Raw genomic sequence first — 26,218 nt, forward strand, 5'->3', positions numbered from 1 at the left:
CAAGGAATATGAACCTCACAGATACATACACAGTATTACATGTTTTACAAAACAAACTGATAAAGTCTGGTGATAGCCTCATAAAATTAGGCATTGTTAATGATCAAAGTGGAAACCAGTCTATTAGATGGACCTGATGAAGCTCAGGCAAAAGTGTTTTCTTAACTGTAGTTCTATAGTGGTAACTTGTTGCTGGTTGTAATGCTTGTTTGCTAAAAGTTAAACATTAAAAACAAATAATAATAATTAAGAATGAGGTTCCACAGGCTGTTGAGCTGATAAACCCTCATGGGTTTTTCAGGAATATTCAAATAAGGGACTAACCTCTACACTTTGGGATTGGCTCCTTGTTTTTCCATCTCCCAGAATTTCTTCCACTTAGCTCCATTGGGCCCTCCCACCATTGTGTGTAACTGCCTTTAAATAACTGACCTCTTGAATGTAATATATTAGAGCAAGAACACTTGTCCATCTTTTTACTTAATTGAATAAACTACTTGAAACTTCAACATGGCATCTTTATTCCTCCCACAGGGAGGTTATCAGAGAAATAGTCTCCTTGATCTGCTAGCTAAAGTGGTTTTATCTGGACTTATCCTTTGTACTTTTTGTCGTGTTAGTCCTGTCACCCTTGTGGGTTAAAGGTGGGATACCAGATTACAAGCCCACTGGATTACCTCTGTATTTTGTTAAATAAGGAGATAAACTACTTTTTTATATGGCAGTCACATTTTAGTTTATCATCAGTGACTCATAGCAGCTTAACACTGGATACTAGTATTTTTTTTTTGTGGTGGTGGAGCATGTTAGGGTGAAGATTGCTTTCTTGTTATACAGAAGTTTGAGGCTAAATAAGATTCATTTAGATTTTTTGAGATTCCAGAATATTTGGGAGTTGGAGAACCAGGCTTCAATGGAGATAAAAGATTCCTGGATTACCCTTTGAACTTCATCAAGGCTTTTAGCTGTACAGATGAGTAGTGAGTCATCTGCATATTGTATGGTGGCGTCATGTTTACTGGCTGCATGCAGATCATTAATGACTATGTTAAAGAGCAGGGCTCTAAGAATGCATCTCTGGGATACTGCTGCAGAGGCAGACAAAATGAGGAGAAAGTAGTTTGCCATTTTACAGCCTGTGATCTATTGGACAGGTAGATTTTAAACCAGGAGAGTGATGATGTATTCAGTCCCAATAAAACAAGTTTTGGAATCAGCCTAGTATGGGAGACTGTGTTACATGCTTTTGACAGGTTGCGGAATACTACAGATGTCAGGATTTTCTATATTTCTGTTTTGGTTTATGCTGATAATAAAACTAAGAAGGGCTGACATAGTACTATGATGTGGGTGGAAACCATTTTGTGTGGGGTTTGGTAAGCTGTTAGTGACACATTTGAAAAGCTGTATTTGAATACATTTTTCTACTACCTTTGATAGGGGGGAAGATAATGACAAGTTGTATATAGCTAGAGAAGTCAGTAGAGTTTTGGCCTTTGTGGAATAGCTAGATGTATGGTTTCCTGCACAGGGTAGGCACTTTTTTCTTTTAAAGATCAGTTAATTTGAACCTATATAAGATAAGGCATCTGCTGCTGTTTTTATATATTCTGAAGGTAACTTGTCAAGGGGTAGAGAAGAAGGATTTATTTGAAGGAGAAATTTTCTGATAGTGGGAGTGGAAACATGAGAAAAGGCGAATGAGTTGTTATTCGTTAGATGAGCTGGGGATAGAAGTAATGTAGCGTCAGAGTTATTTAATCAAGGTAACTGTGCCTACAAAATATGAGTTGAAATGTGTTGCTTTATTGATTACTGAGCTTTTGGAGGGGGTAGGTTGGGTAAGATAACCAGTGTACAGGAGGTGGTTGATTTAGGATCAGAAGAGTTTGGGGTTGATTTTACTTGTATTTTGAATATTTGTGTAGTAAACATTCTTGTCATGTTTTACTTTATATTTAGTTTTTTGTTTAGTTTTGCTTCTAAGATACTTGTATTTAGTAGGTTAAGTTCAGTTTTGTTTATTCAAGTTTTGTCTCGTCTCATTAAGTTTTTAGTTTGCTTAGATAGCAATTGAGCCAGAGTACTTCTGATTCATTTAGTCCTAACAGCAGCATACAAGTTTAGAGCATTTAGAAAAGTTGCATAAAACAAAGCATCCATGGTATGTAATGGTTTCCAGTTAAGTAATTTTAGGTTAGAGATAACATACAATAACAGACAATGTTCCTGGGCTGAATTTGAAAAAAGGTCCCCGTGGATCAATGCTGTACTCCAGTTAGCAAATACAAATAAAATAAAGTATGTAAGTCATTAGTCCAGTTCTGAATGTAGAAACTACTTAGTCTTGGGAGTGTGATGCTGCACCCCAGAAATGTATAGTGATTGTTGTTTCAAATCTAAATGGGTGTACATCTCTAGTTTCAAATCTAAATGGGTGTACATCTCTAGAGACTAACTGAAAACAATGTGTATATGGGGTTTTACCACCCACAAAAGCTACTTATGCAATAAAACATTAAATTGGACAATTTATTTTGGCAATCATCATGGAAGGTACATTTTTTGACATTAGTGTTTAGACAAGTTGTTTTTAATTGGCTGCCATCTGTGGATATCACAATGGTTTAGAATGCTTTGGGATGAAACTGGGTAGACTGCCAGTCCCCTGTTGCAAGGCCTTGTATGTCCATATTGTTCTCCCTTTCATCTGACACCACAATGTAAGTCTAGTTGAAAAGGTTGGAAGCATTGCCTGGCTGCAGGTTTCCTGATCAACAGTATAGAGTATCTGGTAAATCCTGCCTGTCTGTTACCATTCTACAGACTTAGTAGATGAAGTGTGACATGAGGATTAGAGATATCCTCAGGCATTACAAACCTGGTGGATCATGAGATCATTCAATGTGAGTTGTTGGAGTGGTCCTGTAGGAGACAAAAACTTATTTTTTGTATAGCTATTCGGGTTGCAGTTACAACTATGTAGGTAGGTCATTGCAGAGTTTTCTATGTAGAAATGGTGAGCAGCATTTTTCTGTTTAATAGATAACATACTAGGGTATTTGAATGTCATTGTCAGGCCATTTTTGTAAAAGAGTTTGTGAATGCCCAAGAAGACTTTCCTTTTTGTTGTTAAATCTGCATATCTTTCATAGACACAGATGTTTTGCTTTCCTAGGCTGTGTCTACTATAATCATTTCCTCAGTAAGATTTATAAGTTTAAAAAGTCTGCGATGGATTGGTTGATTGGTGATTTTATTACTTGATGGGTCCTCCCCTTAATGATCTGTAGTTGGATAATACTTTTACATTAAGAAGTGACTTGAGTTTTAAGAAAGACCCCATATTCAAACCCTAAGTGCAATCTCTTACTCTTACCAGAAAGGGTTGTTTCTTCACTGGCTACTTTCCAGATCATCAGTTTTTAAAACAGATGATCAATGAGATGTTGAAATGTTGGCAATACTGAATTATAGTTGATTGTTCAAAATCTGGTGGCCTACCTAGTGACCACTGACTCAGTAAATGTTGCTCTTGTTACTCCCTTGTTGAATTCAGCCTTATTAACTGGAGTCAGTACTTTTATTTCTCATTTGTCTGACAGCATTTCAGAAATCAGTACATTTAAAATGTCCATCTTGTGTTCCCTTGCTGCCACTGATATTTGAAGTATTTCCTCAACAGGAGCTGGCCAGATGCCACAGCACTAAAAATGAAAGAAACTCTGATGTAGCTGTAAAATACAATTTTATTATTTAAAGACTGAGCTACTGTACTACTACAGAAAGATAATAAACATACAAATAATTAGCAGGTGCAATTATTGTTTTAATCACTTTGGTATGGAGATGCACTTTATGTGTCTTCACAATTGTGGATACCTCATCCTCTCCCAATCTTTATTTTATTCAAATTATTACTATCAGTAACTTATGCTTAGTGACAGGAGTGAAACTGCTCACAGAGATATAATTGAAAATATTCACAATTTTGTTTGATTGTTAGGACTTTCTTTTTAGTTTGAGTTTTCATACATCTTTGTGCTCTAGTTGCATATTAAATTTATTTGCAGTGATCATGATGTTTTTGTATTGATATTACAATAGTCCTATCAGACTTAATAACTAATAATTCAGTATCTTTATATAAATCTAAATAGACCATTACTTGATCAAATATATGTTTACCTAGTTGCTGTTTGTGCAACTCAGTCAACATCTAGTGCATTGTGTGAGAATTATTAAAGGTTCATGTTACTGTTGAAAAGTTAGATATAACTATTGGACTGCAGGCCTCTAGTTGTTGTTATTGTCTAGTATTTCTTGGACATTGTAAATATCTTTTGTCTTGGACATTGTAAATATCTTTTGTCTTTTCAGAGGCAAGTGATATGCCTGGACTGGACAGTATGAGGCCATAATGATCTACTCTGGGTTTTCTGAATTTATATTTTTCTTGTTAAGTCACTTTATTTCGGTCTCTTAGATATTGCTTTCAAGCGCTTGTCATGATTACATTGTGTGTTTCCAAAAGTATAATATTACAAAATGTCACATCTGGTATACCCTATAATATCTGATGAATAATGTTGTCTAATATTTCTGTTCCTGAATTTTCCCCAGCAGTCTGTGCTAACCCGTCTTAACTTGAATAGATTGTGAAACTGTTGTGTTCCTGCCTTCTGGGTAAAGTTTCTACTGCTCATAATTAGCTGTTAAATCTGAACTTCTATTAAATCAAGCAGCCTTTGTAGATCAGAGTGCATTTGTTGAGTACTATACCTTTAACAAGCATCTCAAAAACAGAACGTGCATATATAAATGTCTTGCACGCGCCATTACTAATGCCATTTTGAGAGTGCAGCCAGAGAGTAAGTATGTATGATTCCAGAAGTTAGTTTGTATAGAAGTTACTTAAAGTTAAAGTCAGTTAACTTCTATAGTGATGTGTTTGTATAAAATAAAACTGCTTAAACAGAACCCACGAAGACTTTGCTATTGTGTCCAAAGTAGGAGAGCGACAGCCTTCATTATTTCTATTAACCTGTTGATGTATATTGTAACATGACCAAGGTTCCATCCACATGTATGATCATTATGAATAGTATACGCAAAATTACAATAGTATGACAAAATGCAAAATAGCACTTCATTCTAAGTCGTTCACACCTATAGTATCTTTGTGCATACTTCAGTGTAGCACCTATAGCTCTTAATGACATCCTGTCATTGTTTGAGGCTGGCTTCCATAACATAGCAACAGCATACCAAATGACAAAGTGTAAAAAACAAGATGAGATTAAGATTGTTAATCTAGGATATTCTGTGGTGCTAGAAATTAATCAATGTTTATCACTTGTTATTCATATTGTCATACTTATATTCTTATTTTAATAACTGACGAGATCAGCACGTTACTGAAGCACATGATATGAAATGTCATTGAGGGACAAAATATATTAATATTAGAAAATATATTGTCACTGTCCATTTATAAAGTTTTGTACTGGAGATATTTCTACAGTTGTTTGCTAGTAATTATGGTGTGCAATGTTTTCATATGTACATTAATATTTCCAAGACCAAATTACTTATCAACTATTAAATGGCATCAGGTGAAACAGATGACACTGAAGAAAATTCTCATTGATATTTCAGTTGTAAGTCATGCAGCTTGAGATACTTATTTTACAAATAAACATGATGTTTCATATTTCTGTAAATATCCCAGTAAAGGAGCACTCAGAAAATAATTTCTTGGTGTCAAATGGGTGTTCAAGTCCAGCTGATCAACAATGCTAGATTGGCTAATATTCAAAAACACACAACACACTGCCAAATCCCATTTTTAGTATGATTGCTCAATGCATTATGCAAGAGTGAATCCGATGTGTAGCACTATGCCTGCCTCACTGGCTTAGGCTGCATGCAAATATTCCAGTCCAGGAGGCAGATAATGCTAATTAGCTGTGTACTCTTCCCCATAACTTTTCACTGGGATCAGAATAGCACAGTACAATGATTCAAAGGATAGCTCTACCATGCTACTCGGGGATCAAAGTAAAAAAATGTTATACAAAATCTTATGTTGGCATATACATATTCAGTCCTATGACACTTGAGAGGTAAGGACTATGTAGTTGGTTAGTCCCATCAGGAGGTAAGTTATATGAAGCCATCTTTTTGTGTGTCTGTGTGTGTGTGTGTGTGTGTGTGTGTGTGTGTGTGTGTGTGTGTGTGTGTGTGTGTGTGTGTGTGTGTGCACATGTGCACGTGTGTATGTCTAGTATGATTACCTTGTAACTGGCAGTGTTTGATTGAGATATGATAATGAGCCATTAATAAGCTCTTTCTCCATGTACCTTGATCATGTCTCTGAATACCATTATATTGCTATTTCAGTATTAGGCACTAACAACTTTATGTCTTCTGAATCCCAGACAGTATGTCCAGGTTGCATAGTTTCCAAGATATGAAAAGCTTTTTGTGAAAATGTAGAGAAAAATATGCATCTGGATTTGTTTGCATTGTAATATATTACAGCACTGATATAAAGGTTGTCAACAGATAGACTGTTTTTCATAGAAAAGAAAGCACGTACTAAATAGCACTGTTGCTTGTGTTTTTTCAGTACCACTTGCTGTTTACAAGATATTTACATTTGCTAAGCTTATTCTTTTCTTTTTATTCCTCTCCCTTCTGCCCACTGAACATTGAACCACCCCAGTGATACACAGGCTGATTCATTCTCTGGCGGTGAGGAATGCCTGTACAGATCCACCAGGTGGAGAGCTTGTACGGGGGACCATCATATGAGTAGACAACAGGGGCACTTATGCTCTTTCCAGCATTTTGGAGCTGGCAAGTATTTTTCAGTTAAGATCTTCACCCCCCCTCCCCCAGGCAGTGCTATGCTGACCTGCATCACCTCAGAGACTGCCTAATGTTCCCCATAGATCTACAAATATCAGCTCCTTCAGATAGGTGGGCAGAAGCTACTGTCACCAGCTTGGGCTGGTTCATGCTTTCAGTGGTTTGAGAAATCTTTGTCTGACAGTACAAGAGTGGTAGTCATAGTCATCCAGAAAACCCCATCCCTCCATTCCAGGATAGGCACTCCATTGTCCTGCTAGCACCATTAGTCACCTCAGCCACTAGCTGAACCTGAACCAAGGTCACCTGATTCGTAGTCAAGGCTTTATCCCTCTGTGTCACTCGGCTGCCTACTTAGCTCATGCTTTGTAACTTGTTTTTTCAAAAAAGCTAAGGATGTGCATAGGCTGCTCCATATGTGACATTCCAGATAAGATACGTCTGAGTGAGTTACTGAAGTCCTATTTTAATTTTTGGCATATTGTGGCTATTTTAGATGATCAGTGTATGTTCAAAGGTGCAAACTGTGGTCAGTAAAGTGCTAATATGTGATATGTAGAATAATTCTGAGATTGTAATATCTCAGGGAATTCCCCTTACTCTTTCATACAGCATTCACAGTCTTTTTACATATATGTGTAATATGAGTTATCACTGCATGCATTTTATCGCATGCTGAAACTCTGGTGTTTTTTATCTGTTGTGCAGTTTGCTGAGTTATGTAACGTTTGAAGCTCATTAGATACACAGTTATATAATTCAAGGGTTTTTGCCCTTTCTTCAAGTTTGTGAGAGCCTGGAATTAGTATATTTAATTTCCAGGGGTGTGGGGGCAGAGCACCCCACGCAAAAGTTTTTTTTTGTTTTACATTTGGTGATTGCAAATGTAATGCATTGGTTTACATTTGCAATTACTTTTTTTAATGATTTTAGTTGTGATTAATGGCAACCGGCAATGAGTGTGCTCAGTGTTTTGTATTTTGATCAAACTCACCAGTGATTATTCCTTATAAATTCATAGATAGATTGATAAATAAAAGTAGCAGGGGCGTGGGCATAGCTTCACACATTGATGGGCAGTTTGCAGGGGAGTGAAGCCACCAGTAAAAACACTCTAAGACACAGTTACTTTATTTTCATTTTTGCTGCTGTTGTAACTTTAGTGGCAGCTATAGCATATGCATTGCAGTTTTTCAAATGAGAACAATTTAATAATAAAGGCATTTGAGTCCAACTCAGTGTAAGTAAACTTCACTCCATAATCTCATTACTGCTTAAACATCTCCACTGAGATAAACTGCAGCTACTAACTAAATTAATCCGGCCTATTGTTCAGCTTTAGATGGACCTTGCATAGTTATACTTGCACAGAACCTAATTTTCCTCCTTTCTGATTTACCTCACATTATTATGCCAATTAAACAAAAGTCTCTGCTGCTTACCGAATACTATCAAAATCACAGAATGCTTATCTCTTCTGTGCCAGTACCCCACCCGCAGATTGCTCCCTAATGTTAACCCCTTGTTATATACTGAAATTACACATTGTTCTGATAGTAGACTAATAGTGCACTGCTTTAAAATCTCATCTATACATGACCCTTGCCTTGCCACCTTCCCCTTTGTTCAAAGCCAGCTGACCAGTATCATTGGCAGTTTTAATTAAACATAACAAGCAACAAATCTCAGCCAAAGAATTATAGTCTCCTTTTCCCAGTATGGTAAGCAACGTTGGTATCAGCTGAGTGAGTTGCTGCATCTATTTTCTTCTGTCTAGTTCAGCCTACATCTTTTACTCTGCCAGTCATTCAACCAAGTATATAGGTCATGGTGGCAGCATAACTGTGTCCTATTGACTTTATAATCATCTTCTGCATTTCTCCATTTTTTTTTACAAATTCCTTCCCTCCTCACCCCCTCTCCCATATTTCCTTTACAAATCCTTTATTTTTTCCCCTAAATAAACCCCTTCCCTGCCTCTATTCATTCAGAATGCAGTCTTTCCCCATCCCATCTCCTCCTCCCACTGTCTCTCTGTGTTCCAAAAACTGGTTTTCAATATTCCCCTTTAATAACAAACTATCAGACACTTGGGTGATAAAAATGTTTCAGGAATGCTGCAGCTGGCACTGTATACATAACCCTCCTTTCAGGGAAATTCCTCCCAAATGTCTAAACCAAACAGAGTTTTTTTTCCCCTCAGGTTCTTCAACACTTACTGAGTCTAGAAGAGATAGAACGTTTGCCTTTAGATTCTAGATAATTTCTTTCTCAATGTGTTTGTGAAAGTGTCAACATTTAAAATGTCGATCCTTCAGAGTCTGTCATCCCTCTTTTGAGTTTTATACTAACACTAGATCTGAAGGATACTTATCACATCCCCATAGCAACAAGTTTAAGGAAGTTTCTCAACTTCTCTATGTCTCGGTCATATTAGTAGTTCTCTACATAAACTGTTGGGTTATATACAGTTCCAAGAGTGTTCATAGGTTCATAGTGATTACTAGGCTAACAAATTAAATGGATTACAGTGGTTCAGGCACAGGTACAGAAAACCAGAAGACAATCTGGTGAAGAAGATTTGGGACAGACAGGATGAATGCAAGAGGAAATTAGGGCATTCAGCAAAGAGGTGGATGGATTGTTTGAGAGAAGATCCATGACAGTCAGACAGTCAGACATGAGTGCTGAAGAAGCCAGGAGAATGGCGCTGAACAGAGATAGAGATGATGACAGTTCACACGACACCCCCATCCCATGTAGAAAATAGGAAAGAGGTGTTTGATGATGATGATGATGATGATGATACTAGGCTAACAACTCCAGGGGGCCTTTGTAAGCACAGACAGTCTTCCTAAATCTAGCTGACAAGTTATGATGTCCCTGGATTATTTGTATGGCTATATGCAGGCTTGGTCAAGCATTTACAGGCTGTCTCTGTGTAATAGACAGATATATGCCAGACCAGTGGTACATTTCCAGTTCCCCATCCACTGGTTCAAGTTACATTTGAATTATCTTGGAGAAAACCTCTGCTTCATATGGATGGGAAGCCTATTCCAGAGAAGGGGTAGTCTGTAACAAAAAGTGTCAGGTTCCAGTGATAACTTATTGGAAACTGCAAGACATTCACATATTTCCTTATTAAGACAACTAACTTACCTTTGCAGAGTCTTTTCCCAGATGTCTGGTAAGGGCTAATGAACAGCTGGAGAGGACATTACTAACTGTCGGTCCTTATTGGCTACAGGTAATACACTAGAAGAACTGAGAGACAACAATGAGTGGTCCAAAGAACCAGGTCTGGCCACATCAAAATCACCTGTCAGTGGCTGAAGCAGTGATAGAGCCATCTGGACCTCAAACATTGAAAAAATATCCATCTTGCTGATGGGAGAAGGAAGAACCGAGGAGACGGCTATCTGCTCCATGGTTCAGCAGGAAAGAGTATCAGCAAGGTGGACAGCAAAGACTGCACTGGACAGTAAAGTGACCATCCAAGTCAAGTTTTGAAGTAAAATGTTTTAAAGACAGTCCCCAAAAACCACAATATCCCAACCCAATACAATTATTCTACAATTCTAGCAATGCAGAAAAAAAGGTAAAAAGCATTTGCACACAGATTTTTTTTTATTACATAATCATTCTAAATTGAAAAAAACATCCTTTACAGATAGATGGCTCAAATATAATATTTTCTAGACAAAGGGAAAAAAAGTTTTCACAGAGGATTACAGTTTTTATTCAGAAAAATAATTTAGTTGAAGTCCCCGCAAGAGATCTTATCTGTCCATCCTTGAAGGAATGATAACTGACTGTCAGCTCCATGATGCCTGGCAAGGGAGTGCACTTAGGCAGCAAGAAAGTTCTGCAGATATTTGGCACTCTAACTGCCTTTTATATGGACCTCTGCCGAAGGTCCAGTAGTGAGAGTGTGTGGACCATGTGCTTAAGCTTTGAAAGCTGGACAGGATATAACCCGAATAGCTTAGGCTTCTGCAACCATGATCCAGTGTTGCACATCACATGGTCCATTCTCAGATGAAAGGGTGTATTCTCATCATTAAAATTTGTAAAACAGAAGTAATAGAACTTTGGTAAATACAATAGAATAATGTAAGATCTGATTCAGTACAGAAGTAAGGAGATACGAGAAGTATAATCAATAGTTTAATTGCTATTGGGCATCAAACTGGAGGTGGATTAAGACAATTTATTTTAACCTTAGCAGCACTCTTTGTCAAGCTTGTCATGCTTTGTGTTGTGTTTAATATAACAGACACTCAGGAGACTAGAATTGCTGTTTTCTAGTTCACTTTATTTGTTTTCCATACCACTTGCAAACCCAGGTATAACACAGAAACATGTATGTCTTGTCAAGATTGTAGTAGGCTCAACTCTGTCTCACACACACACACACACACACACACACACACACACACACACACACACACACACACACACACACACACACACACACACACACACACAGTGTCCCAGTGGCTTATGGGAAGCCCCGCTGGGTTATACTAGTGTGATCAGTATAGATCTGATTGCCCATACCATGATAATGATGATGCTGTATCAACACCTTCAGTCCCCAAGGATCAGTTAGCAATTCATCTATAGGAGATTCCTTTGCTCTAGGCTTATGCTCACCTTCCAAGTCAGACCTACTCTTAGTGCTGTCCATGAATATGTTAAAACCCCATCATCAAGACTGGCTAACTGCTTTTTTTTAATTTATGGAAGTTGGAAAAATCCCTAAGGGAAGCAGGACACATACAATGCAGCCACAAACCAGCTACCGCAAGATGCTTCAAATAAGGCTATAATCCATGGCACTTGCCTGTGCTGTTATCTGTGAAGACAATATTCCCATTCCAGGAAATATTGGTTCCCAACCGAGTCCTTGTTTAACTAGAATAGCTAACAGTGTCCTAGATGAGATGTTATTACTAAAAACACCCAGACCTTTCCACTTTAGTACTAGAAAATTGTTCTACTGCTCTTCAACTTGTTCTCTGGGAGTCAGATTATATCACTGTCCCACTGCTGCAATTGCTTGATTAATGCCCGTCTTTTTGTCCTTAACTGAATTTCCCACATAATCCACACACAAAAAAAAAAGTTCAGGCTCCTTCTTGCTTTGTGGTCCTTGGCTGTCTACATGTAATTTGAATACCCCCTCTCTTCCTTTGTGTTTTTGAGCACTATTCTTGTATGCTAACGTGAAGAAAGATTAAAAATTAGGAGGGGGAATGATATTATCTACATACAGCAATTGTTTTAGGTATAAATTCCTCCTTAGACTTTGAGAGGAAAGCAGTCTGTAGAGGCGAAGACTGCCTTTATTGCTTCCCTATCAGTGGTCATGTGTGAAGTGTAACCGACTCTACATAGATGAGTTGCAATTTGTTAACTGTAATTTCTCATATAAAAGCATTGTTGGCATTATCTCTATTACAACGCCAACAAGGATTTGCCATTTTTTAGATTTTTCCTTTTCTCTGCAGTTGTGCAGCCATGTAATTAGTGTGTATAACAACAAAAAATGAAGTACAAAATTCCTCATGTGAGGTGAAGGGGACTTGTCCCTAAAATAATGTTTTTTTTTTTAATTTTTAGCTAGATGAAGCTTTGACCAGTTCAATTAATTTGTCTGTAGCTTTGTCTGGATGTAACTTAACCCATCAAGCGAAACCTTACTTTACACTATGTTTATTAGAATTTCACCTTATATATTTGATCATACTTCTAGGACAGATCAGAAAAGTAAAAAAAAAATAGTATTGCTGAACCACACAAAAATTCACATAGCTAGATTTCAGTTGGACCTATGCTGGGAGGGCTAGAACTTGACTGTGATTCTTTTAAATTGCTGTCTTCAGTCATGCTTTAACTGCCAGACACGGTTCTTAGTGATAATGGAGAGCTCTGGACCTCATTTAAGTGCTGGTCCAGAACAGCAAGCAACATGGCTAAATCAACAGTTTTCTATTGCGTAGTTCTCACTTTGGGATTTCTTTTGTTTTACCTATTCTTAACTTTTTTTTCTTTTTTTCATTTAGATACATACATAGCCAGACAGACTGGACACAGATATTTTTGCCAGCACAATCTGATATTTTTATTTGCTAAGTAGTAGGTAGACAGGCAAACAGAACCATGCAGGAGACTGGACAGGACAGATGAAAAAAACAGATACATAGATAGAGGAATAGCTAGTTTATAATAGCTATTTTATTGATAGAGGAATAGCTAGATTATTATTAATTCTATTATTCCTTCTCCACTTGCACATATTTTTAATATTGAGATTGTGGGGATTTAAGGAGATATCAGCCCCTATTGCAAGCCAGAGTAACAAAAATGTCTCTTATTTAGTCAGAATGATATAGCAACTGTCAAAACTACACTGATGATATAGCATTCTGACAGCTATGGTGACAGATATATTAGCAAGAGTCCGAGTATTCTCCATTATAACCCACTTCTTAGCATAGTATTAAATGTGTGTGTGTGGTGTGTGCAAGAGTATGTGTGTGTGTGTGTGTGTGTGTGTGTGTGTGTGTGTGTGTGTGTGTGTGTGTGTGTGTGTGTGTGTGTGTGTGAAACAATGACTTCACTGCTATTTCTGTCCCCTTCTTTTCCAACTCACTGAGAGCAACCTCAGTTGACTCCCAGAAAAAGGGTTACGATTTAGAGAGGCATTTGAAATCAACTCATTACTGTATCACAGTTAGAGCTGAATCCTAAACAATGACAACTCTTTTTACAAATGCAGTCTTTTTGATCTCATGAATGCCTTTGTGTTGCCATTAAATATATATGCATGCATATCCTTTCAGCATTGAAAATATTCTTTCCTGATATTAAAATCAAGGAAGGATTTTATAGTTTCCATTACCTATATTATGATAGTGCTTTCACAAACAAACTGCACCAGAACAGTCAAGTAATATATTGTCTTAACCACTACTTATAAAGAAATGCTTTGCCTCTTGCCACATCTGTTTATAACAGTTCCCTGTCATAATTACAAGAGCCATAATTTTGAGTCATACAATTTCAAAATGTAAAGTGCATTTAAAAAAAACTGTGGCATTTGTAACTCACTGTATGTTTGTTAAAGCATTTTTCCAGGGAAGTTTACTCCCTGATATGGTGACTGTGCCCTTACTTTATATATATATATATATATATATATATATATATATATATATATATCTGACCTAAACCTAAAACCCTAAGGTCTGCCACTACACAGACACCACACTGTCCTAACCTAACTCACCCCCTAACTCACTTAAACCCCCCCCAATGTCATTATTCAATATTAAGGCATACTAACTCATGCTCTCCCTTCTACCTCCACTCTAACCAAAATAACCCCCCAACCCTAAAACCATTTAACTACCCACCCCAACCCATGACCTAAACGCACAGGGCTACACAACAGGGCTAACAAATGGTTTTTGTTTTCAGGTTTTTTATTTTCAGTTTTTTTGGTCTTTCAGGATTTTGCTTTCAGGTTTTTTTTTTTTCTTTGTTTTTTTTTCAGGCTTTTTTTTTTTTTTTTTGATTTTGGTTTTTTTTTTTTGATTTGGCTTTTCATGATTTTATATATATATATATATATATATATATATATATACCAACTCAGGCATCACTGTATCCCAGAATAAGGGGAATACACTGAGGTTCTGAAGTCTTGTACGTAACATATCTATGTTATCTTTTTTTCAATGCTGTTTTGAGCATTCTCTACTTTCGACAACCATATGCTCAAAAAAGTGTAAAAAAATAAAAAGATCAATTCTTTTAGACTGAATGTAAAGGAAGAACAACAAACAGAATTTTATGCAGGGGTGCAAGCCCCCACCTACACCACCACACCCCCTACTAATTATATATACCAACTGTGGGGAAAGGGAAGATTCTAAGACCCTGCTATACCACAATCTCGCACACAAAGATGCTGGCAGGCAAAAAACAAACAAGGAAAGACAACCATTCATTCTTCTGAATGCTCATTCTTTGCGATTACAAACACACACATACACACACACACACACACACACACACACACACACACACACACACACACACACACACACACACACACACACACACTCTCTTATGGTGTTGCAAGGATCACAACTGCGGTTCTCACTCTTTTAAAAAAAAAAGTAACTTTGCTGGGATTAGCTGGGCATTCTCAAGGTGAACCAGCTTCCAATCAGTCAACTAACCCCACCGTTTATCACCTAAACCAGTGATATTACAGAGGTAACATGCTTACAAAACTAATCTTTCCAGTTTGGCAAAATCTGCTATGCAACAGTCTGAGGAAGCAGCTCTCTTGGATCCAGAGAAGAAAGACAATTCTACAAAAGAAGCCAAGAAAGGAAGGAAAAAAGAGACAGAGAACATCTCTGTGAGCCGTGAAGAGAAGACACAGACATAGCAAAAGCCTGTCTACCTCCATCACATATTATGTCTAAAAGTAAAGACAGCCAGTGGAGAAAACTGTCATCTGATACCCAGGAAGTTAATCATGTTTTTTCTCAGTCTTTTATTCGTCCACACTTAGTTTCTTCCTCTATCATTGACGTTCTCTTATTCTATTTGTTTAATAGTATGAATATTTTAAATGCCCCCTATTTCTAGATTTGTGTCATATTCATAAAGAGCTATGATTAGCTGAATACACTGCAGGTGCAAGAGAGAAATAAAATGCACCTTCCTCTTTACTTCCGAAGTTATGGACTTCTGAAAAAATATCAATAAATATTTTTTTAAATGACTTTTACTACTAACTAAAATGCTGCAGTGCCGTCTGATACCCCCCACCTGAATACACACACACACACACACACACACACACACACACACACACTCACACACACACACACACACACACACACACACACACACACACACACACACACACACACACACACACACATTCTGCAAACTATTGTAGGCTGAAGGGGTGGATAATGTAGCAAGTGACACAGCAGAAAAATAAAAAAAATAGTTATATGAGGAATAATGAATTGTGAGTATAAAAATGGTGCATCCTTGATTTCTTAGCATATCTTAACAACAACAAATTGCTTTATACAAACATCAGCAAACACATTCTAGCTAGTTTTTTTTCACTATTATTGACATTTTATTCATGGCAAAGTGAATACAAACATGTTGTCTTCTCCTATAAACTCAAAGAAAAAAAAAAAAATAATATAAGGTGGTTTGTTTATCCACCAGGTTTAAAATGACAAGCTTTTAGTTTATCCAATCATGTTTCTTTTGCAGTATTTAATTTCAGCTTTGAATTTGCTTGTCTCACATTGAGGAAGGCTGTGTCTAGTTTGCCAGCCGACTGTTTGTTTTTTAAATACTCTCTTTTAATTTTTTGTGTATTTTACCAATAAAAGTTTTATATTGGGTCATGTTCTGCTGGCTCCTTCTTTTTGTTTTATAAAAATGGTGCCCCATAATCTTTTCAAAACATAATCCTCTAGCACCCCGCCAGACAAAAACAGTAGGTCTGCACTGCACCAAGTTACTAACCACTAGTTAATGGCTTCCTGCACGGTATTTTATTTATTTATTTAACATTTGTTTACCGGGAAAGTCCGACTTGGAATGAGGCTATTTTTAAGTGGAGAAACACTCCAGATGCATGTCTTTACAGTGTGGGAGGAAACCCACACGAATGCAGGGAGGACATGCAGACTTCACACAGAAGGCACTCCAACAGAGAATTGAACTGGAGAACCTCTTGCTGTGAGGCAACAATGCTACCGCTGCACCACTGCGCCATCTGCCATCAGTATATATACAATGCTTTCTGCAGCAAAGCACATTTTATAGTAAAAGGTGGGCTACTCATTCATTTCAGCAGTACTGAAAAGGTAGAGCACTATACAAAATCATCTGTCTGATCACCATTCAGAATCACGAAGAGATCCTGAAAGTTCTCTTTACTGGATGCTGAATGGACTGGCTGAGTTATGGATAATTTCTGGTAAATCTTACTCACTGCTTATTTACTGATCTATTGTGACAACAGAATTACTGAAATGTGTGCAGCTTTGCATGTTTTAGTTATTAGAGTTGGAGCCAGTCCTTAAGAACTGCAATAGTAGCACTTGCAGTCCTTGAATACAGAAGTTTCACTTCTACCACATGTGGCCACCACACACATTCTTTTCTTTTCTGTTAGAAGGTTCTGAGCCTTTGGATTTGCTTATAGTCTGAATAATGTTTTGAAATGATTCTGATAGGGGCAGTATAGATGTAAGTTTGAAGCTCTTCCAGCTTTATCGTCTTGTAATTCCTATTTTGTGGAGATGAAACATCCGTGGCCCCATCTATAACATTCTATTAGCAAAAATAAGTCTTTCTACAATGGTAACATCTCTGGGGAGGGATCCAAATGATAATGACTGCTGGGCAGTGTTATGAATATTGATAACCTGGGAAGATTTGATTTTTTATTTTTAAGAAGTCTTCCTCCCTTCAAGGAAAATAGAGGAGAAGACATCTTCCTTCTCTTAGAGGATGAAATTCCAGGTGTTGATTAGAACACTGATCAAAGACTTTATGACAGTCACTGTTTAGATGATCTTCAGTAACGTCTGGCACCTTTTGGATATAGCAAGTCAGGTGCTAGGTGTGATGTCAAACATATGACATCACAGTTGTGTGGCCAGTACTATATCACAATGACATACCCTTGGAGAGATGTCAAGCATGATTTCCTGGAGATGCTCAGTAAGAATTTGCTGGGGAAAATTACTAAATTAAGCCAGGCCGGGTACATTTTAGGGCTTTTTCCAAACGTTTGATCCATGTATGCAATGCACTCATTATCAATAGACTTTTGATGAATAGTTCACTTTTAACATCTTACTTTGCATTAATGTATCATTTATTTTGTTTTGTTTTGTATTTATTTATTTATTTTACATTTGTTGACTGGGATTGTCTAACTGAGCTGAAGAGCCCTTTTTCAGCAGAGGCCCGGGGAGAAAAGCTCCAACATATTAAACAATTTTCATTATAAATACGCATTAAACAGCAGTGTTACAGTATTATTACAAGGCATTAAGTAGAAATACAATGTTAACAGTGTCAATAACCAGGAGTATAGTGAAACTATTTCAAGATGTATAAAAAGAAATATGTCATCAAGATGAATATAGTTTTTGGGGTAAGTGGTTACAAAAACCCAGTTTTATCATAATGTAGTTGCATGAAGGCAAGACAATTACAATAGAATGTTTCTCTGAGGCGATTTGCTTAATAGATTTTAGAAGACAGTAAAAAGAGTAGCCAAGGAAGAAGATTAGAGAGCGCTAGTGAGAAAAGTGAGTTAAGGGCAGAAAGTAGATTAAGGTATGAGAAGTAGGGGGTGTTTAAGGGGGAGAGTGCAGTGGCAGAATCAGTGACTTTTAAAGTGCTCTTTGGTGGCTGTCTTAAATTGTTTAGGATGTGAATGTGAATCAGATCATACATTATATACATCAAAGCAGGCAAGCAAGGTTGCTCCAGGTGCAAACATACACTGCTACAGAAGTTACAGCAAATAACAATGCAGGGTAAGAAGGATATTACCTTAAATTCTATATATTTCAACCCATTATGGTCTTGTAAGTTGTGGGCTATTTCTCCCCCACATCAGCCACATTGAGGAAGGAGGGAAGTTGCTAATTTAACTGCTAGCAGATGTTATTCAGTAATAAAATACATTCTCCTCTCAGTTGTAAGTAGGGATATGTCTGTCTTAGTTCCTCTCCATAAGTCAATGGTGAAGCCTCATAATGCATATTGTACTGAGTTTTGTTCTTATAACATGATTCAATTGAGATGGTTAGAACATATCCAGAAGTGCTAAAAGGACTGGACTATATGAATAGATCAGTAAGACTTTCTTTATTTTCTGTTAATTGTAGGTTGATAATGGGAGATTTAATTCTGATGTAATAGTGCGCACATGATAAACTGTCCATGAAAAATCTCGGCTGTCTGACATCAGAAACAATGGGTTTGTGATAATTCCAAGCTTTAGTACTAAATTAAAAAAAAAGATATTTTTGTGTTGAGCTGGTTTATATTGGAATGTTTCACCTTTTAGAATAAGGTATGCCTGTAATGTAATAACTTTCAAGAGACAACTGGACAATTGGGTAAGTAACGTGGTTTATGATTCCATTCTTACATGTGTCAAGCTTTTTGACTGGCTAAAATAGGCTATTAAGCTTGATTTAACAAATATTGAGCTATCTAAATAGCTTTCCTTCTTGGATTTAGACACATTTAGATTATTTATGTTGACTTTGTAAAATCAGCAAACATAGGACTGATTACTGACTCTGAGCAAGTCACTTAACTAGACACTACTCCTAGGCTGAGTTTGAAAAAGGTCCAAAGAAATCAGTGCTAAACCCTGGAAAACAAATGCATATAAAATAAAGGGTCTATATTACGTGATCGAATGATTAGGTGATCAAATGCCTAAACATCGACCACGTAATATTGAAAGCATAAAACAGCGAACTGCCAATTTAACACAGGGAAAGATTTCCCTTGGCCGTTCACTGGATTTTGCCATTTTCTCCACTGTGGAGCAATCTCAGAGTTGGTATATTTAGTTGGGGAGGGTGTGGCCAACGATAACGTTTCCCGGCGGCATTTGCTATTTTGCAGTTTGATATTACGTTGTCGATGTTTAGGTGTTCAATCATCTAATCATTTGATCACGTAATATAGACCCTAAAATAAAACTAATAAATAACCAGTAGTTAAAAATGTACATTACTGACTTTTACTGACTTTCACGTCCCATGTGTCATCCCTGCAGACAATAAGACATCTGTAGTTTGTCAGACTATAGCTAAACAAGCCTTTCTGTTAATTGAAAAATAGGGTACAGCTTATTTCCAAGTCACTTATAACATAGGAGTCATCTTGTATATACTTCAGCCTCATGATCAAACCATACCAACTATGGGTAAATCCTGATATACCCACACACAGTTGTGGATTATTGCTTAAATATAACATCCTTTAGAATGTAAGTTTTTTTTTTTACATTTCTGATATAATTTACAGACTAACCTAATAATTTAAGGGACTTTACAAAAGACCTTAATGATGTAAACCATTTCTAATTACTGGCCAGAATTATTACCCATCACAAGAAATTAGATCAGACAGTGTAGCAGAAATACTGCAAATCGTTTTGTAAGTAGAATGCAGAATGTACCCTTTTATATGCGAAAATACCCAATATTAACCTATATTATTACTGTGCAAACAGAGAAATTAATTTGACTGTGAGTCCTTTTGAATAGTTTCAGCACTTTTGTGTAGTTTACATATTAGTGATATCACTATTAGGGATAAAAAAAGAACATCATAGGGGTGCACCTTTTGAACAGACACTACCTTATCCTTTATATTTCTGTGAGTGACCTTCATTAAAACATTTTGATGTGGCTCACACCATTACACTACTAGTTTTAAGCTGCTCTTACCCTTGTTAAATTTTAATTTTCAGACTGGAAGTTGACTGTGAATCAGAAAATGAGAAATTAAAAGGAGAAAAACAGTACAGCTAACAGTCTGTGTGCTATGACTATTAGATTAACAGAAAACATATAATTTGGGATGTTTCATATTTTATTCATGGCTGCTGTGAGACATGGGGATGGTAATCTAAAAGTAGGACTGTCCCGCACAAAAGAAGAGAGGTGGAAATGTCGTTTTTATTGATCTAAGGAACACTGAAGAAAAATAAGCTCTCCATTTTAGGCTTATGCAACATTGTGTGCCATCACAAAATACTCATTCACAAAGCTGGAGTAATCCGAGTCCAGGGCGTATACCTGAATTAGTACATGTGCCAGTTCAGTCTCACTGAAGAAGGCAAAATGTGAGTTCTGCCTCCTTTTTTTAACTCAACATTTTTTGAAGTATCACAAATGTGTGTAACTTACTGGAGAAAATGATATTGGTTCTGAGGTTGAAACAAACCTAAAAGTAACAATTTCTCTGACAGGCGAGGATGTGCATCAATAAATATGACTTATTTTTTCTCCCTAGTGAATTACATAGTCTGTTCTTCTTTTTGAATAGGCTATTTTCCCTGTAGTGAGATTCTTGGAAGGTATATTAGTGGAACTACAAGCAGAATGAACTTCATTAAGCTGTTCTGTTCATTATACTTAATCTCTCTCTCTTTTTCAGTCTTTATTATATAATGTGAGTGGACAGGTGATCCGCTGTGGTGACCCCTAACTGGGAAAAGCTGAAAGAAGAAGAAGAAGAAGATTATATACTGTTTTGGTTTATCTGGCATCTATTTTGGAACCCTGGCATAATGTTTTCTTAGTCTTTTTTCCCACCCGTGCCCGATTTCTTAATTTTGGTTCCTTACTTTTCACATACTCTGTTACTTGTAACTTTTATGTAAGTTTCACAAGACAGTATGTATAAATAATAACTCCCAAAGTGGTGGTATCTCCATATCTGAGGTTGTCATACAGTCTTCTTCACAGACTTTTGCCATTTATTATTCACCATTAACTTGGGTTCCCTGATAATCTTCTTGCATTAACATAACTTAGCTACTGATCGTGTAGGGCAGTAGTAACTGTGTGCAAGATGGAAGTCGCTAGTTCTGAACAGGTAGTTAACTGTATGCAGGATAGTTGTATCTTTTGATGTTTTTGACAATGGTAACTTGTGGCTGGCAGTACATTTTGTACAAGACAGCAACATCTTGGTTTTTGCATGTCTCTGGCAAATTGTTCAGAACGGTGGTATCTAGTTTTATGCAGTGTAGCTGTATGTAGGACAGGGGGATCTTGTGGTATGCAAAACAGCTGCTTGTGACACAGTGGTAGCAGGTTTTACAAGCAATGGAAGCAGATTCCAAGCAGGTCTGAAGTAACTAGCTAGGAAAATGTAACATGCCTGTATCTGCACTCTGGTTATTACAATGATTGGATTACAACAATTAACTCTACAAAGGACACAGGACAATGACAACTGTCTCCATAAAGCATTATATATAGACACAATTACCTTTCAATGGCCAGTATGTTGGTGTTGGATTTTGTGCAGAAATGCGTTAGTAGAGTGCTTGTAGCATGGGCAATGGCTAAAATGCAGCCAAAGCATTTGGGCATGTTGCTAGTATTTAGCTGTATTCAGGACAATTATAGCTGGCTGGTTATAGGACAGTAGCAAATCTCTCAGTCTAGGGCAGCAGCTAAGTGTGCACATACCTCTCAACCTCTAAGCAAAAGAAATATGGGCAAAGCCAAAAATCATAGGGGGACAAAGGCCCAAAATCAAGGACAATTTTTAAATACTGCTCTTGTAAACTTAGAAAGTGGCTTGAATAATGGGTTTTGGATTAGTAGGCATTTTTTGAAGAATAAGAAATCTGAAACTCAAGTGTATGCCATTATTTAGTGACCTCAGTCTTTCATGATTTGCCAGAAAACTACACATTGTATAAAGAACAGACCAAAAACATGAGGCAAACAGCTAGACATTCTGCGAAAATCTGGACAATTGAGATGTATGAGAGTATGCATGTAGTAGGCCAGACAAAGTAGAGGTTATTTATTACTAACATTGCATGAGACAGAGATGGCCGACTGTGCAGAGTACAATGAATAACTAACACATATGTCATTATGTACAGGGTTTTGGCACCTGCTGAACCTGATAGCTGGCTATAAACAGAACAGTGGTATCTGACTGAATACAACATGAGTATTGAACATCCATTTGTCAGATTTTGGTGGAATTTAATGTTTATTTTAAAATCCTTCAACGAGAGTATAGAATTCAAATGTGTTTTCTGTGGGAATAACTCCTCAAAGATCATATGATTAATCCCCTGCACCTCTTTTACTTATCGACTCCAAGATCAGCACTGCACGAGGAAAGGAGAACTCTCCATTTAGCAGCCAATGCACAAGTCTGATCAGGTGTGCATTACCACACAATTGGTTGTTGCATAATAACCTACTGCCATGTAAAATAGTGATAAGTATTTCCTGGTGCTTTACTCACCTTGTTCTAGTGGTGTTGTATCAGATAAAAACTGCCAGTAAGTCCTGTCTTTGGTGCTCTGTCCAACACCTTGAATAGATGTCACAAATGGTCCCCAGGATGAGTTCTCAATTTTAAAGCTGTAGAAAGCAGAGAGACAATTAGTTTGCCAGAAAATTAGAGAAAATACATTTTTACAGATTTTTTTTTTTTGTGTGGTAGTAAAGATGGAGAATTTAAAAGACAGACATTTTACCAAACCATAGGATAATATATTGTTTGTGAGTTGTGGATAGAGAATGCACAAGTCAAGAAACACTGGAATTATCAGCTCTGAGGAATTCAGTATAAGGCAAGAATGTAACAAGAGTGCAAGTGTAACAGATAGGGTATGGAGGTGTTCAAATAGTGGCATATTGACCAGCACATGAATGCCTTAATTCTGAGACACAAAATCCTAGTAACATTTTGCCCAGTTAAACTCAACAGTTCTTGACAGCTTAGTATGAAACATAAACAAGTTAGGGGAGGTTTGGAGAAGAGTAGTTATGGTCGTCTGGAAACTGTACACACCCACACACACACACACACACACACACACACACACACACACACACACACACACACACACACACAGGATTTTGAAATGACCTGGATACAATCAGCCTTGTCTCTACTCAATGAAAGTTAATATAAAAGGTACCTTTAATATGTTTGTGTTTACCATAAATATAGGCTGTCTAGCACATGGCAGCAGAATGGATTTACACATCCAATATATTATTTGTATAACCTGCTTCACCTCTATGAATGGATCACTGTGAAGGTTGTTCATAGGTATGTACTAGGCTATCGGCCCTAGGGCCTATATAAGCCTAGCCAAAATAGGTTCCCTGGCTTTCGTCAACCAAGAAAATTATTTTATAGGTTTATAGTCGAGGTGAATCAATGGAAACAATCTACCAGGAATCTAGGAAGTCATTTTATACCATGTTTTATAAGAGACTGATTGGAAAAATAAAGGCTGCTGTGAAAATCATCAGGGAAGAACTGCTGCAGAAACCACTGACCAGTGGGGTGCCAGTAGGCTTTGTTCTGAGACATCTATCATACCTCTGTCAGTAATCACACTGGGGCTGAAAAATTAGGCTGGCCTGTATGATATCTGGGAGTTCATCAGCAAAGTTAATTATTACAGAGTTTCTGAGGATATAGTCTAGTCTCCGTGAATGCAGACTCATTAGGAAAGTAAATGTAAAATAAATGAAAAGTTTAGCTGTCATTAAAAACAACTGAGTCAACAGAATAGGTGACCATCATGATTACTCTTGTAAAGTACAAAATTCTCGTATGTATTTTTCACAAGTATTTAGACTGAACAATCTAGAAGTTTTACTGCATGACATGCAGAGTTCTTTAGGTAGTTTGTTATTATGCTTTATGCTAAAATTAACCTTAACTCTCTGCTAAAAATATCATGAGCTTCTCAAATCAAATAAATTATTTGTGCACATTCAAAAGATATTTTAATAAATAAGACTTTTGAGTCTTTAGTATCATTTTGACTTTGGTTACTGGGTATGATGCACCCATGGCACAGGGCTTGTATATGAAGGGCATAATAATGTGGCAAGACTGCTGCCCTAGGAATTGAGTAAACGCTACAGTATAGAAGTAGCTGAGAAATAGAAATATGAACCACAAAGAATTGTAGAGAATGATTAAGTTTAGCTCACATGGGTTTACCCGTTCCTAACAGTTCAAAAATAGATGTAAGAAAACCAAATATATGTGTCCATACAAAAAAGACAAAAATAACTTTGATCATTGTAATTTCTATACCCAGTGATAGTGTCTTATGTACAAAGAGAAAGTCTTAAAATACCAGGATTTGTAAAGAGAAATGAGACTAATGTGAAAAACGGTACCCAGACAGTTTCAGTAGTAGATGAAGCAACAAATCTAATAAAAATAATTTACAATTATACTTAAATATGCTACCAGTACATGTAATCCTGTATGAATTACAGAAGGAGGAAATTCTGGGCACATTGCAATTGCTGAGAGGAACACTCTTCTAACATCAAAGACTGAAACAATACGATTACATGAACTCTAATTGTACTATGACTTAGGAATGGGGTCCATTTCCATCATGGTATAAGAAACTGTAAACAATTCGAGAAATTAAACTGATTTCTTTTTCAGTGGTCTTCCAAATCTGTAGCATTTTATTGGACTATTCAGTTCAGACATTTGTGCTTATTTTTGGGGCATTATTTGTTATAATATAGCTTTTCTTGGAGACATGACTTGAAGTGCCTCTCTGTGCAAGTCTTCTCCATCACAGTTCTCACAGTCTCTGTTTTCTAGTTGTGACAGTTTTCACTGCTTATCTTCTATGAAATCTGAGATATTTGTCTTGAACAAATGTTCATGATTTCTACTGAATAGCTCTCCATTTTCTGCATGAAAAACAAAGGACCTTGTTTCAGTTACTTGATTAACTACATCAGCTTTAGCTTGCATACTGATCTCAAGTTGTTTGTATCTTTACTCACTAGCCAGCCAGTAAAAAATTACATTCTTCCGCAAGTTATATCACAACTGCAGTTTTATTTCTGACAATTTCTCTCCATCCTTTCCTTTACTTCTGACTGTTTTCTGACACCAGTAATGTAGCTGAAGTAGGTAGTGTACTTTTCAGTATTCTGCCCATTTTTATCTCATTGGTAAGAGACTAAATCCCTGCAGCGGTGAATTCCTCTGTTCTTTAGCTGTGAGATGGCAATCCTTATAGGTTTGCTGCAGCTATCATTCATGCAATTTTTCAATGCTAGAATAGGTCTCAGTTGTCCATTGGATTATAGAAACTGCAGACTGGAAAGTATATGATTCTACTAAGACACAAATTTGTATTGTGGACCTCTGTTAGGACAGTATTATGAATCTTATCTGATGAATAGACATATACAATCATCACACTTACAATTGTCATGTTTGTTTATTTTTCCAAGTTTCCTTAAATAATTAAACTATCTATACATATGAGATACATGAAATATTTGAAGTGGAATAGATCTGTGTTCACACTGCTCCATGGATGGTGTGGTACTGGTCATGCTAGAATTTCTTGCTTTATATTGTTGCTATAATAAGCACTGCAGATGGCACAACTCTATATTTAGTCTGTACTCCTGGCCTGTATATGGTATTGTTTACTCTTTCTTTGTTGTTTTCAGATGGGATTCATGCATCT

General features: G+C 36.8%; 1 protein-coding gene across 3 annotated transcripts in view; it reads right to left on the reverse strand.

The window, feature by feature from the left end:
* The window catches only part of LOC122811872 (transcobalamin-1-like), a 384,117-nt gene that overhangs the window by 1,938 nt on the left and 355,961 nt on the right, over window positions 1-26,218 (reverse strand). For all 3 annotated transcript variants that reach the window (XM_044084008.1, XM_044084007.1, XM_044084006.1), the window contains exon 8: window positions 22,981-23,099. In XM_044084008.1, coding sequence (XP_043939943.1) covers window positions 22,981-23,099 — 119 coding nt within the window. The remainder of the gene's footprint in view (window positions 1-22,980; window positions 23,100-26,218) is intronic.

The sequence above is a fragment of the Protopterus annectens genome, chromosome 9.part0 (genome assembly GCF_019279795.1).
Source record: "Protopterus annectens isolate FY-2018-M chromosome 9.part0, PAN1.0, whole genome shotgun sequence".
In the NCBI taxonomy this organism is placed as follows: Eukaryota; Metazoa; Chordata; order Ceratodontiformes; family Protopteridae; genus Protopterus; species Protopterus annectens.